At 33.7% G+C, this 14354-nt stretch overlaps 1 protein-coding gene across 3 annotated transcripts in view; it reads right to left on the minus strand.

Moving 5' to 3' along the window:
* Positions 1-357: 357 nt before the first annotated feature.
* The window catches only part of LOC114335268 (uncharacterized), a 511010-nt gene continuing 497013 nt past the window's right edge, over positions 358-14354 (minus strand). For all 3 annotated transcript variants that reach the window (XM_050648408.1, XM_028285486.2, XM_050648409.1), the window contains exon 3: positions 358-3166. In XM_050648408.1, coding sequence (XP_050504365.1) covers positions 2645-3166 — 522 coding nt within the window. In that variant the 3' untranslated portion in view covers positions 358-2644. The remainder of the gene's footprint in view (positions 3167-14354) is intronic.

The raw sequence follows: 14354 nt of genomic DNA on the forward strand, positions 1-14354 counted from the left end.
TGAACTTCCATCAATAAATATTTAATCTTCTTTAAATATTTAATCTTCTTGATATAGTATGTGACTGGCTGATTGACATAAAGTCCATGCCATTAAAACAAAAAAAAAACTTCCATCAACTCATCAAGTAAGGGTCGAATCCATCATTTGTTTAATGTGTTACTCTCATCGGATAGGTCTAAAATCTAAGAGTTTTTAGAGCACCTTGTAGTTGACATATCTCAAGTGGGACCCAAGTTAGCATTTTGTCTCATGGGCTCCTACTTGGTAGGGGCTGCTAACTCCTTATCCTCACAGTAGATGTAACCAGCTATATTGATGTCAATAAAGAGTGATTATTTAATTAAAACAAAAAAGTGATTTTAAAAATATCATTTATTAGCAATATTTTAACAATACAAAGTTAAAAAAATTATTAAAAAACGATTCCCGTAGTATGTTCTATCAGTCTTTTCATTTCAGCCGGATTTAAGAAATACAAAATCGTGTACCTATTTTTAATAAGGTCACAATCTTAAGAAACAAACGTTATTAATAGAACCAATAGAATAGAATTAATCAATATCCACGACCAACAAAAAATTCAGAAAAGCAATAGGAAGTACAAAATAACGAAGTTAAATAAAGAGAAGAAAGGTCTATAATTACAAGAGAAGAAAGAAATCAATTAACACAATTCAATAATGATCAGAAAAAGAAATCACATAAATCCAAAAGAATACCACAACGCTATATGAGTCAAAAGCAAAACCAACGGTAGGAAAAATAACAAAAGTACTGACTAGTAGGGTACAAAATATTGGACCTGAAAATATATATAAAATATCAGAGGAAGAAATAAAAAATCCATGAGCCCTAGACGAAATAAGAGAGTCATAAAGAGAAGGACAACCTATATTTAAAATATTAGAAATCATTTTAACAATTGAATGAAACTTATTGAAGTAAAAACAGGTTTGGTTAAAATTTCACGATGTCATAATAAGGCAACATAAGATACCAAAATCAAATATTATTCTACAGTGAAGTTGAGAAGCATGCTCGAGTTCAGGCCGGAGTAAGCAATACTACTTCACAATTCACAAGAATTTGAAAACAGATTTTCAGACAGAAAGATCCATTTTATAAGTATCTATGCACTTGATATCAACACAGCAATGGAAAAAGTACCACCTTACCATGAATTATACCAGGAGCGTCATTTGAACTTTTGATAGGGGGGCAAGCATTATAGATACATTTATATGCAAACATAATACAAAATTGATCTATTTTTTGTAAATTTCAGTAATTTTCAGGGTCGGGGGGGGGGGGAATGCCCCCTATTAAATGACGCCCCTGAATTATACAGATATTGAATGAAAAACTATCAACTGGAAGCGGAGAAAAACTAACACACCACGGGAAGAAGGGAACCGAACTATATAATAAAATTTAATTCAGAATCACTAGAAAACGAGAGCACTGACATTATCTGCCAAAGACGAATTGAAGAATAGATAGGTATCTCGGAACTGCATAAGAGAAATAAATATCGTTGTAGAATCCTAGGGAAAACTAAAAGATAATATTACAAATAGTTCCGCAAAGGTAATTGGACAAAAATAACAATCAACAGAAACAGACCAAAAGACAATAAACCGTGGTTTATACATGAAGTCAAGATAGCAGCTAAGGAAAAAAAATCCTAAATAAAATAAGTGGTAACACAAACCTGAAGACATACAAAATTTACGAAGAAGTTATAAATAGAGCGATCTGTGAGATAAAGAAACTGAAGCAAACATATTGGGAAAGATTCTCGGTAGAAATGGAGCATGGCATATACGGAAGTGGTAAAGAAAGATATGAAATTTGCTAAGAGTAATAAAGAAGAAGTAAATGAGGAAATTCAAAAAACCTTTATAAAACCTGACACCTGGACATAATACTTCAATAATTATACAATTACACAGATATATACATCGAAGAACAAGACCAAAGTGACGTAGATATTGACGAATATATTGACATTGACGAAGATATAAAACTAGTGAAGAAGTACAAATAACAATTAAGAAAATGAAAAACAAAAAAATGCCAGGAATTGAAGGTATCACTAATGAGCTTAATTACCAGCCTACATTAAAACTGGAATCTAGGATATGGTGAGGTGGACACGAGCACAACGCCGCAAATGAAGAGATCAGAGCGACAGAATAGACCCAGGAATTATCGCGAAATGGGTAACGACATATAAACCTAATACACAAATACCACTAAGTAGACCCCGAAGAGGTGGTATGAGGCTGTACATCAACACCACAAATATACAGAAGGGTGTTCTAAAAGAAGAAGAAGAAGAAGGTATTTTTGAACTTGGATATTCCCACGTGATAAGGAAGGATCCGTCCAATGTAATCATTAAAGTTTATTCACACTTAACTTGGAAACCTAGATAGTTAAGACAGGATTCGTCAATATTATCTGGGAGAAAATTTTGAGAAAAAATTAAATTAGTTTGAAAAGATCAACTAAAATATATATTAATGGCAAAATGATTTCAATGAATCTAAACATAACCTATTCATAAAAAAGATGATCTCAAACAAAACATCTCAAAATTTACAACTTACCTACTAAGAAGAAAAATCATACATACATATTAACTTTTACGTTTATTATTCAAGTCTAAATGTTTAAATTTATCTGTCACCTCTCTTTCATCTAGATTATTTACTATTGCGAACAAAAAAGCTTGGTTCCTAAGTATCTCCACTTTATTTTCGAACGTACATAGAGGAGATATCGTTTTAATAATATCTTGGTTCTCTCGAGTACTGATAAAATATTGCTTCAACATATCGGTCGTACTATTAATCAAAGGTTTCAGCGGATCTAAAGAAACCGTTTCACGTACTGCTACTGGAGAAGCCCATGGAGAAGCCTGTTTCCTCGATCGTCTGACTCTTGGTTTCTTCCTTGCGCCGTTACGCGCAGGTGCTTGATCCTTTTTCGTTTTCTTGGGCATTTCAGATGGTTCAGAATTGCCGGAGGTATTTTGGATTTCGCGTATGGTGTAATCAAAAGCCTCAATCTTTTTGGTTTCTGGATTGTATTCGGGTCTTTCGTGTACATTTACAGGCCATTCTTTGGGTAATTTTGCAGCAGGAGATTTTTTAACAGCCTAAAAATAAACAAAAATATTAGTGCAGTCACTGAAGGTGGATCTGAGATATTACCTCCAATTTTGTTGAACCTCCATCGATTTGCATGAAATTTGGTGAGTGGTTAGAGGATCTCTCAAGGAACAAAGGTGACATGGTGCCAACTTGAGCTTTTACCCTGGGGGTGGATGCCACCCCTTCTCGGGGGTGAAAATTATTTTGTTAAAAATAACCCCACAATTCAATAGTGAGGCAAATTATAAGCAAAATTTGTTATATAAATTTACTAAAATAAATCAAAATTTTTGAGTTATTAAAGATCAAAGATTTTAATTTTTCGTGAGAAAAATGCATGTTTTTAACTGCTTTTCCATAAATAACTCAAAAACTATAAGTTTTTACAAAAAAGTTATTTTTACCAAAATTGAAGCTAATAAAAAACGACATAAACCCCTCACTAGAAAAACCTTTTAATGTTAACTAAAAGTGAGTTATAGGTAATTGAATGTATATTTTTTCTGCGAGTACCCAAATCTAAGTATTCAAGCTTGAATAACGAGAAAACGATGCATTTTATAACATAAGCGTATTAAACATTTGTCAAAATACTTAGAAATATCTATCAAATGAGCCCACGAACAAGTTGATAGCATTAAAACTTTTTTTTTTTTTTTTTTTTTATAATTGGCTTTGGCATGAACCAATTAGCCAGACTTATTTTTTATTTATGAAATATAAAGGGAGCATTTTTTTTTGATCCAATATAAATAAATTGATTTTTCAAATTCTCACACCCTAGGATAAATGTTATTGTGTTAGTAAAATGTGTGTTTCTGTTTAGTGCATTTTTTTATATGTATATTTTTTTTATTTTTTTTTAATTATATTTTTGTTTTTTTTAATGCTTTATTTATGTAGTATTTTGTTTAGTTTTATTTCCTTTTTTTTTTCATTGTTTTTTTTTTATTTGTTTATCATTATTTTACTTTTTTTTAACTTTTTTTTTTTAATTATTTTTTTTTTGTTAATTTTTTCGTGAACACACTTACAATAATATTTTGTATCGCAGAATTGCTTACAATGGTGTTAGTTTTTTACAATTTCATTTTGCAACGAATTAAATGATTATACAAACATTGATATAAGTTAATATTATTACTAAAAATTATACAATTTAGACTGGTTGGCAAACAAAATTTGAGATTTACCATTTCTTCGAAAAATGATTCTATGCTCTTCTTATTTCTTGAACATTCTAGGATTACATGGTTCATATCACCAACTTCTCCGCATGGACAATATGGGTTTTCATCCAGTCCTATTTTATATTTGTACAAAGGAGTCATAGCATGATTAGATCTTATTCTGTTTATTGTAACAATGAAGTTTCGTTTGGTTAATTCATGAAACCAGCTTTTCAATGGTATGTTATTTTGGTGGCCGACATAGTTAAGCCCTGTGACTGATGAATTATATTCTTGCTGCCACAATTGTTTTAAATGTGAAGTAAACTTGGAGGTAAGATCTGTATATGGAACAATATTGGTGGTTAGATGGTAGCCTGTGTCAGTGGCTGATTTGGCTAGTGTATCCACTGCATCATTACCTTTTATTCCTGAGTGCCCTTTAATCCACACTACAGTTATTGTTTTCCTTTGTTTTGTTGCTTCAAAGTTCAGTTTTAATATTTCTGCCTCTATGTTAGTAAGGTTTTTCGATGATTTCAAGTTTGTTATTCGGTCAACTGCACTTTTACTGTCAGTGAATATAACATGATTCTGTGTGTTTCTCGACTGGACGTATCTAAATGCATTTGCTATGGCAATTGTTTCGGCGGTATATATGGAACACTCATCTGGTAGCTTGAACTTGTAATATTGGGAAGAGTTTGCGTCATAAAAGGCACAGCCTACTTTTCCATTCAACTTGGATCCGTCAGTATATATGTATTGGTGTTCAGGCCATCTTCCATTAATGGTTTCTAGAAAGTTTTCTTTTGGGTCCAGGTAGTATGTTTTTATATGTTTTGAAAAGAAAACATGGGGAGGTTCGGTGTAGATAGGTATAGTTTTGTTGATAGACAGGGAGTTAGAGATTTGTGCCAGTGTGGTATAGCTGTTTACTAGGAGTGGAGTAGCTTTTGAGTGCCAATATGGATGGGTGAGTACTAGGACAGTGAGGTCGTGAATGTTACGAAGATAGCTGGCTTCTTTGGATATGGCTTTAGCCATAAATTTATGACTAATTAGCTGCCTTCTGAAAGATAGTGGAGGTTCTACAGATTCGACTTCTATAATATTTATTGGGGTAGATTTAAGATAACCAAGACATATTCTCAAACTTGTGTTTTTCTGGGTCTCTATTTTGTTTCGGTGAGTATGTGCTGCTGTTCCATATAGGTGACTGCCATAGTCTAATATACTTCTAACCATTGTTTTATAGAACAGTAAAGCGGTATTTGGATCTGCTCCCCATTTGGTATGGCAGAATGCTCTCAAAATATTCATAGCGTTCTCGGTTTTTTTTATTGCATGGTGGATGGTATCTTTCCACAGTAATTTTCTGTCCAAATAGAGTCCAAGGTATTTAACACAATTTTTGATTGGAAGAAGATATGGTCCCAGTTGTAACTGTACTTGAGTTATGTCCCTTTTTTTAGTAAAAATACACACTTCAGATTTTTTTTCAGAAAGAATTAAGTTGTTTGAATCTAACCAGTGCTTAACTGACCATAGGTTTGTGTTTAAAATGTTCTGACAATTTGAAATAGTAGTACCGTTGGTGTAGATAACTATATCATCAGCAAACTGTATCATATTCACGTTATTCAAATTTACTTCGAAGTCCATTGTATATAGTATAAAAAGTAGCGGGCTGAGTATGCTGCCTTGAGGGAGTCCTAAATTCGATGTTCGGGATCCTTGAAGATTTTGGTTTAATTTTAGTGAAAGTCGTCTATCGGAGTATAGTGAAATTAAAAATGAACATATTTCATGAGGTATTCCTATTGATGTCAGCTTATGGTATAAAATGTTTAAATTTACGTTATCAAAAGCCGAGGAAAGGTCAATAAAAACTGCAGCTGTATGTTTTTTTATTGTATATCCTGTCAGTATATCTGTAACGAGAACAGTAATAGCTTCGAGAGTGGACCTACATTTCCGGAAACCATATTGTGAGTTTGGTAGGATGTGTTCAAATTCTAGCCATTGTTCTAATCGATTCTTTATTATTCTTTCCAAAGTTTTAAGAATACAAGATGCCAGGGATATAGGTCTGTACGAACTTGAGAGGTCTAGCGGTTTGTCTTTCTTTTTAATAGGTAATATTATATAGTTCTTCCAGCTATCCGGAATAGGACTTGCACCAGTCCAGATACTATTATAGATTTCTAATAGAGACTTTTTATGTTTAAATGGGAGGTGAAACAGCATGGAGTAAGTTATATTGTCCTCGCCTGGTGAAGTATTATTAGATAGTTTCAACGATCTTTCTAATTCCCACATCTCAAAACGTTCAAGTAAGTACAAGTTGTTTCTGGGAACAGTTTTTAAAGATTGTATTCTATGCATTCTTTTGCCCAGTCTGGTGAGATTGTGGCATGGAATTCTTCTATCCAATTCGCTTCCAGATCAATAGGTAACTTATTCTGCTGCTTACGATTCTTAAAACTATTTACCTTTTTCCATACTTCAGTGATGGGAGTTGTCTGATTTAGGCTCTCAACATATTTCCTCCACTGAATTATTTTTGTTTCTTTGAATGTTTTTTTTGCGATGGCATCAACTCGTTTGAATTCAAGTAAATTTTGTATGTTTGGGTTTTCTTTCCATAATCTGAAAGCTTCTTTTCTCCTATGAGCAATGTTGTTGCAGGTCTCATTCCACCATTGTTTTGGTTTGTGCTTCCAGTACTTATTTCTTATTATTTTTCTTTTCGGGATACAAATGTTTGCAGCTGAGTTTATCGTGTCTATGAAATTGTTGTAGTTACATGCGGTGCTCATTTCCTCTAGTGTTGTCGTGTACAGATTCCAGTTGGCTCTTTTAAGAACCCATATGTTGTGAACTGGACCATAGGTTTGTACGCCTGAGTCAGAGTTATTAAACTTCATATATATAGGAAGGTGATTGGATCCATGAGGATCCTGTATGACTGACCAAGATATTAAATGTACTATGTCTTGCGTACAAATAGACAGATCAATGGCACTTTTTCTACCTGACGTAACAAGTGTGGGTGCACCATCATTGAGATACACAAGATTGCAGTGATTAATAGCATTGAGCAAAGAAACACCATAGACATCATTAAACTCACAACCCCAAGAAAGATGATGAGCGTTGAAATCTCCAGCAATTATAAAAGGTCGTGGTAAGTTTTCGAAAAATTGTATCCATTCTCTTACTTCTATCCGAGTCTTTGGTTTAATGTATATTGACAATATGTACACTGCTTTGTTATTAGGTAGAAGTTTCACTTCGATGCATGTACACATCATTCTTGCTGGTTTCTGTACTACGACTTCTGAAAATAATCTATTGGATTTTACTAGTATGGCTACCCCACCGTAACCATCCATACGATCTGACCGAACAATATTATAACCTTGGAAGTTATAAAACCTTTCCTGTTTGAACCAGGTCTCTGACAAAGCTGCTATGGTAGTTTCTGTTGTATTTAAGAGATATTCTAAGTTTTCTTTATTGCCAACTGCAGATCTGCAGTTCCACTGTAAAATGTTGAGTTTGTTTATAGCTGAGAAGACGACGAAGTAGTTGGTATATTGTGCACGTTTAATAATTGTTTACTAATTAATATTTGCTGTAAGACTTGTTTAGTAACATTGGGATTATTAGTTTCCCTAAAATTTTTAAAAAGTTCGGTAACAATAGTAAAAATTATATCTAAAATATCAGAGTTTGACTCTGTTTGTAGCGTGTGAGAATTTGAATTTAAATTATTTTTATATGAAGGACTATTTATAATTGGAATATTAGTTCCTGATTGTCTAAAGTTAAATGTGTATTCTGGATCTGACTGTGTCAAGACAGGACTATTTGGTCTCTGCCTTTTGCTGCCTTTAGAAGATTTGACGACTGTATATTTATTATGATTACTATTGGCCGAAAATGTGAATGGACGAGTAACAGAAGAGCTATTTAAACTTTGGTTAACAAGAGGGTAATTAGAAGAAGGCAAATTTTGTTGATGAGAATCTTTAATAATGTTATTTGATGTTACGTCTGCATAAGATTTGCGGGGAATTTGTTTGTTGGCATCATGGTAATTAATATTACTATTAGTCATGCATTCTTTAATTAATTTCTGTCTTTTGAATTCTGGACATGACTTAAGATTTGTTGTGAAGTGGTCTCCCATACAACTAAAACATTTTGGGGTTAATGTTGTTTCCTGACACTCTTTTGTATTATGGTCTTTCTGGCAATTGTTACAACGGGGGTTACTCCTACAATGCTTCCCCTGGTGGCCAAATCGCAAACAGTTGAAACAAAGCAGGACTTTTTGTTGATATGGTTCAATTTCTTTCAACACCTTATTTATAGTAACGTATTTTGGAATTACTTGTGTTTTAAAGCTTACTACACACGATTTAGTAGGAACATAATTTATTTTATCATCGGTAACCGTTTTTCTATTTATTCTAGAAACGTTTACTACCTCAAAATTAGAATTTATTTCGAATTTTTTAATTTTATTTTTAAGATATTCATCGGAGAATTCTGTTGAGACATCCCGTATAACACCTTGTCTAATAATAATAAATTTAGGTATATAAACATCCAAATTGTTTTTAACAAAAACCGGATCGTCTTTCTTGTCGATAAGGTAATTAGCGTTTTTAGAATCCGTAAATTTAATTCTTAATTTATTTCTGCCAATTGTATCGATACTAATTATTTTATTATCTAATTCTGGGAATTTTGTAAGAATAATGTCACCAATTTTTAATGCATTAAGTTTACCTTTAAGATCGCTATCTTTATTTTCAACATATATATGGAACGGTCCACGGTCATTTATGGTATACTTAAAAATTTCTTTTTGTTTGTCATCGTTAGATTTAATAGGATCGGAAGTACTTACAGTTTGGTTGAGTTCAGCCTTACTAAAACCTTTAAAATTGCTAGGGGATTCCATTTCAATATCTGGACTACTAAGGGTGGTATTGGGAGGTCCATCAGGTTCAGGGGGCGGTTTACCGCCCGTGTCCGCACTCATTTAATTAAAAAATAGAAACAAAAACGCGAGTTATTAGTCTATATATTATTTGAATAATTATCGATACTTATTATTCGTATTTGTAAAGCGTTTAGATTACTCGTCAGCACCGGCTATTGACACGTCCGACTCACACGAGAACTAAAACTAGAATGAGCATTAAAACTTATGCTCCAAAAACGTTTCAAATCTTTTAAAATTTTCAGATCTTTTAAAGAACGTTTTTCAGAACGTTTCAGATCTTTTAAAATTTTTTCCAAAAAATGTTATTGTTTTTTTTTAATAACTCCGTTAATTGTTAAAATATCAAGTTCACCTAAAAGCCATTTGAAAGATAATTTCAAGGGGTATTAAACTTCGTTGAAGATAATCTTTTACACCCCTTACTTTTTTAAAAATGAAAGGTTTAATGGTCTCGGTTACATGGTTCTCGCAGCAAAATTTAAGCTTTAAACGTGTCTATCTCGGTTATTTTTTACCCTACAGAACTAGTAAAAACGGTAAATTATTTGATATATAAAAAACTAAAATATTGTTATGTTGTATAATTTTTTACGTGTATTGATTATTTTTGGAGTTATTATCAAAAGAAAATGAAAATTACGATAATTTTAAAAATTCTGAATTTTTTAAATTATATATTTTTTTCAAAAACATGCATTCTAAATCGGTCAAAATTGTTTAAATCATTACTTATGCTAATATAAAGAAACTTTTGTAATGATTACTATAAATGTTAATTGTTGTGGAAATGGCGTATGTTTTATTTTTCACTTTTTCTTGAAAAATTCGAAAGGTTTCTCTTATTGTCATCATAACTTGCTTAATTTGGATACTACTAACTTGTTCTGGAGCTTATTTAATAGGTACTCCAACGTACTTTGACAAGTGTTAAATAGGTATAGTTTATAAAATACATCGTTTTCCCGTTATTTAAGCTTGAATACGAGTTACTCGCCGAAAAAAATATACATTCAATTACCCATAACTCAATTTGAATTAACGTTAGTTTAGTTTTTTGGGTAAGAACTTTATTCAATTCTTTATTATCTTCAATTTTGGTAATAATAACTTTTTTGTAAAAGCTTTTAATTTTTGGGTTATACGTAAAAACCAGCAGGGATGGGAAAAACCTACCGGTTTTAACCTAAAACCGTGTTTTACTTCGCAATAACCGGTTTTACCGGTTATTTTTTATCCCGGTTATAACCGTTTTTTCTTTTTAAAGTAAAAACCTGTTATTAGGTTTTTACGGTGATTAGGATTAGGTTAGGTATTATTTTGGATCCCAATCATAATTATTATTATCAAGTAATTATTCCAAACAAAACCATAATTCAAATTTTATTTTATAAATACAGAAGCAAACTGAAAATGCGAACTCACATCAGCCAGAAACAATAAAGTTTTATTATAATATTTCGTTGAAAAGGTATTTGCAATAATAATATTTACATAAAAAGTGATCTGGTTGAAGTAGACGCAAACATCATCTATTTTTCCCACTTGACTCTTGACATTGAAAGTGGGTGAATGACTTTTTCTGATTACCAAAAATAATGTTCTGACTATGAATATCGAATTACCGATTACGAACACGAATCTCCAAGGATTTTCCTACGTTTTCAAAACGATACACCTATATAGGCAGTATTAAATGAAAAACCTATTATACAAATATACAAATGTGTTAGAAGAAATACATGATAATTTTTTTGATGGTAGTAGAACTAAAAGATAAATTGCATTATGCAATTTATTTTTAAGTAAAATATTTATGTTGATATTATTTTTTTTTAAATCCCATTTGAAAGAGTCAGGGAAATTTTTTATAAGTTAAAATGGTTGGGTTAAATTGTATAATATTACAATATGTATATACTAATCTTTTAATATTACGCTATATTATATTTAATAATAATCAATAAATATATAATAATAAAATAATAAATAAATATAATATTTAATATATAATATAATAAAATAATAAATAAATATTTCCTGTGGGAGTTTTATGTCAGTTCTTCTATCAGGCGCGGCCCCCTGCGAATGGGGGATGCTTTCTGGGTATTCGTAGCGCCAATACCCAGAGAGTAGCAGGAATACTTGCCGTGGAACAAAAACAGACACCTGGCAGTAGGTATAAAATGCACACCCATGAGAATGGAGACTAATAGTTTATGTTTAAGGCCGCTTCCTGGGGATCGCCAGGGCACGTCTGGAGCCGACGCTGGACGTGACAGCATGCGGGACGTCAGTGGCAGGGTATTGAGGAGGCGGGCCCCTGTCACACAAACAGCTACAGCCCAACAACAAGAACAACAACCACAAGCGAGCCAAACAACAGCAAGAGCTCCACTCGCTGAAGGTGCTGCGCCGGAACATCAGCCGGCGCTCACTCAAGCGGGACAACCGAGGCAGCGCATGAAATGGACTGTGTCCATTAACGAAAGCATTTTGCGCTTCTATTATAAGGTGACAAACCTCGGTCAAGAAACGATCGGCTACAGACAACAGCTGTATGCCGAATTTTGCAGGGAGTACCCAGATATTCAAGTATCGGAGCAAAGAGTATCAGATCAATACCGGGTAATCATAAGAAACAACCTTATCCCAGAGACTAGACGCAATACGATCAAAAGCGAAGTCGAACGGGAGATCAATAACCAAGAGCTAGTTTTAGATCAAGTCCCTAATGAAAACCTTGATGAGCAGATTCTTGAGATTCCCATACCAGAAACTCAACCTGACAATACACAGCAGGAAAACAACGAGTTGCGCGATAGTCTAGAAACCGAAATGGCTCGTGCCGTACAAGAGTTTAATGGAACAAATCCACTTAGCAGACCACCGCTACCACGAATAAACTCTTGTAAGAAACTAGGTGCCCTGTTACAAATTGTGAATACTGAAGTCCTACCCAATTATGTCGTAGAAGCCCACACATTTGAATATCTGCATATGCTAATCTACTGTGCAGCTACAGCAATTGCCAATGTAATGGGCGTTAAGATCAGAACACGACGGGGTACTAATAACGGAAGGACTGGTAACAGAATTGCACCCTGGGAAAAAAGACTTCTCGGAAAAATTGAATTACTGCGTAGGGATATTGGTCAAGTCACAGAATATATAAGAGGTGTAACAAGTAGAAAAGTCATTAAAAGAGCTGAAGAAATAATGCGGAGCACTGCAAGACACTCGAGATACGATCCAGAAAATAACACAGCCCAACAGTGTCTGGATACATTAAAACAAAAACTCTCCGTCTATTCAGGGCGATTAAGAAGGTATAAAGTTAGTAACAACCGAAAATGTGACAATGCACTTTTTGAGAACTCTGAGAAGGCGTTCTACCGAAAACTCAATTCCACCGTAGAAAGTGTCGACAAGTCTTACCCAAGCCAAGAAGAAATTCATGAGTTTTGGGGAAATCAACTTTCCACACCAACTACTTTTAACAACAATGCTGGCTGGATAGAAGATACGACGCACAACTGTCACCACTACGTCACTGCTAACTACGAACCATTCACGACTGAAGAAGTCTCAAATGTCATCAAAGAGCTTCATAACTGGAAATCTCCTGGACCAGACGGAGTTCAGAACTTCTGGCTTAAAAAGTTTTTGAGTATTCATGAGTGCTTATCAACATTAATTATTCATGTTATTTCTAATCCGCATGAATTACCATCATTTCTAACTCAGGGAACTACTTATTTAATACCCAAGGATCAAAATAACACCCAAGATCCATCCAAGTACCGCCCAATTACTTGTCTTCCAACTTTATATAAATTGGTCACATCCTGTGTAACCCGGCGTATCTACCAACACTGTGCTCTAAACAATATCATAGAGCCTCAACAGAAAGGATGCGCTAAGGGTTCCATGGGTTGCAAAGAACAGCTTATCATCGACTCAGTCATTTCTAACCAGGCATTCACTAAAAAAAGGAACCTTTTTACTGCTTTTATTGACTATAAAAAGGCCTTTGATTCAGTACCGCATGAATGGCTAATAGATATATTGAAAATATACAAAGTAGATGATAACATAGTGACCTTTTTAAGGCATATAATGAGAGATTGGAAGACTAAAATTCACCTCCAAATACCTGGTGAAAACAATATCGAAACCGAAAATATCGCAATCAACCGGGGCCTATTTCAAGGAGACTCGTTGAGTCCATTGTGGTTCTGTTTAGCTTTGAACCCCCTTTCCCAGCTATTAAACTCCACTGACTCAGGTTTTAGCATTAAAAGCAATAATACTGTGGTAGCGAAGCTCAATCACCTGTTGTATATGGATGATTTTAAATTAATGGCTTCCACTCGAGAACACCTAGAAGAGATGCTAAAAACTGTAGAAACATTTTCTAATGATATTAGTATGCAATTCGGTCTAGACAAGTGCCGTGTTTTGAATATAGTCAGAGGAAAGGTACAGCCCGGTGGATTCGATATGCAAAATGGCCAGAACATCGAGGCCATGGGCGACAACGATATGTACAAATATCTTGGAGTAAAGCAGGCGCGGAAAATTGACCATAAGCAAATGAAAACTGAGATAACTACTGAGTTTATAAGAAGGGTAAAACAGCTGCTTCGTTCACAGCTTAACAGTAAAAATTTGTTTAAGGCACTAAACACCTACGCTTGTTCCGCGCTTAGCTATTCATTTGGTATTGTTAAGTGGACAAAAACGGATATAGAAAATCTTCAGCAAAAAGTACGAACACACCTCACAAAAGCACAAAAACACCACCCTAAAAGTGCAGTAGAACGAACGACATTACCCCGGTATTTAGGAGGAAGAGGACTTATGGATATAGGTGAGCAATTAGATAAACAAATTGCTAATTTAAGAACTTATTTTCAGATGCAGGCTGAAACATCTACTCTACATCGCGCTATCTGCGCAGTAGATGACACAACACCGATCAAACTGAGGGAAGCAGAACTG

Source organism: Diabrotica virgifera, chromosome 4 (assembly GCF_917563875.1).
Source record: "Diabrotica virgifera virgifera chromosome 4, PGI_DIABVI_V3a".
In the NCBI taxonomy this organism is placed as follows: Eukaryota; Metazoa; Arthropoda; class Insecta; order Coleoptera; family Chrysomelidae; genus Diabrotica; species Diabrotica virgifera.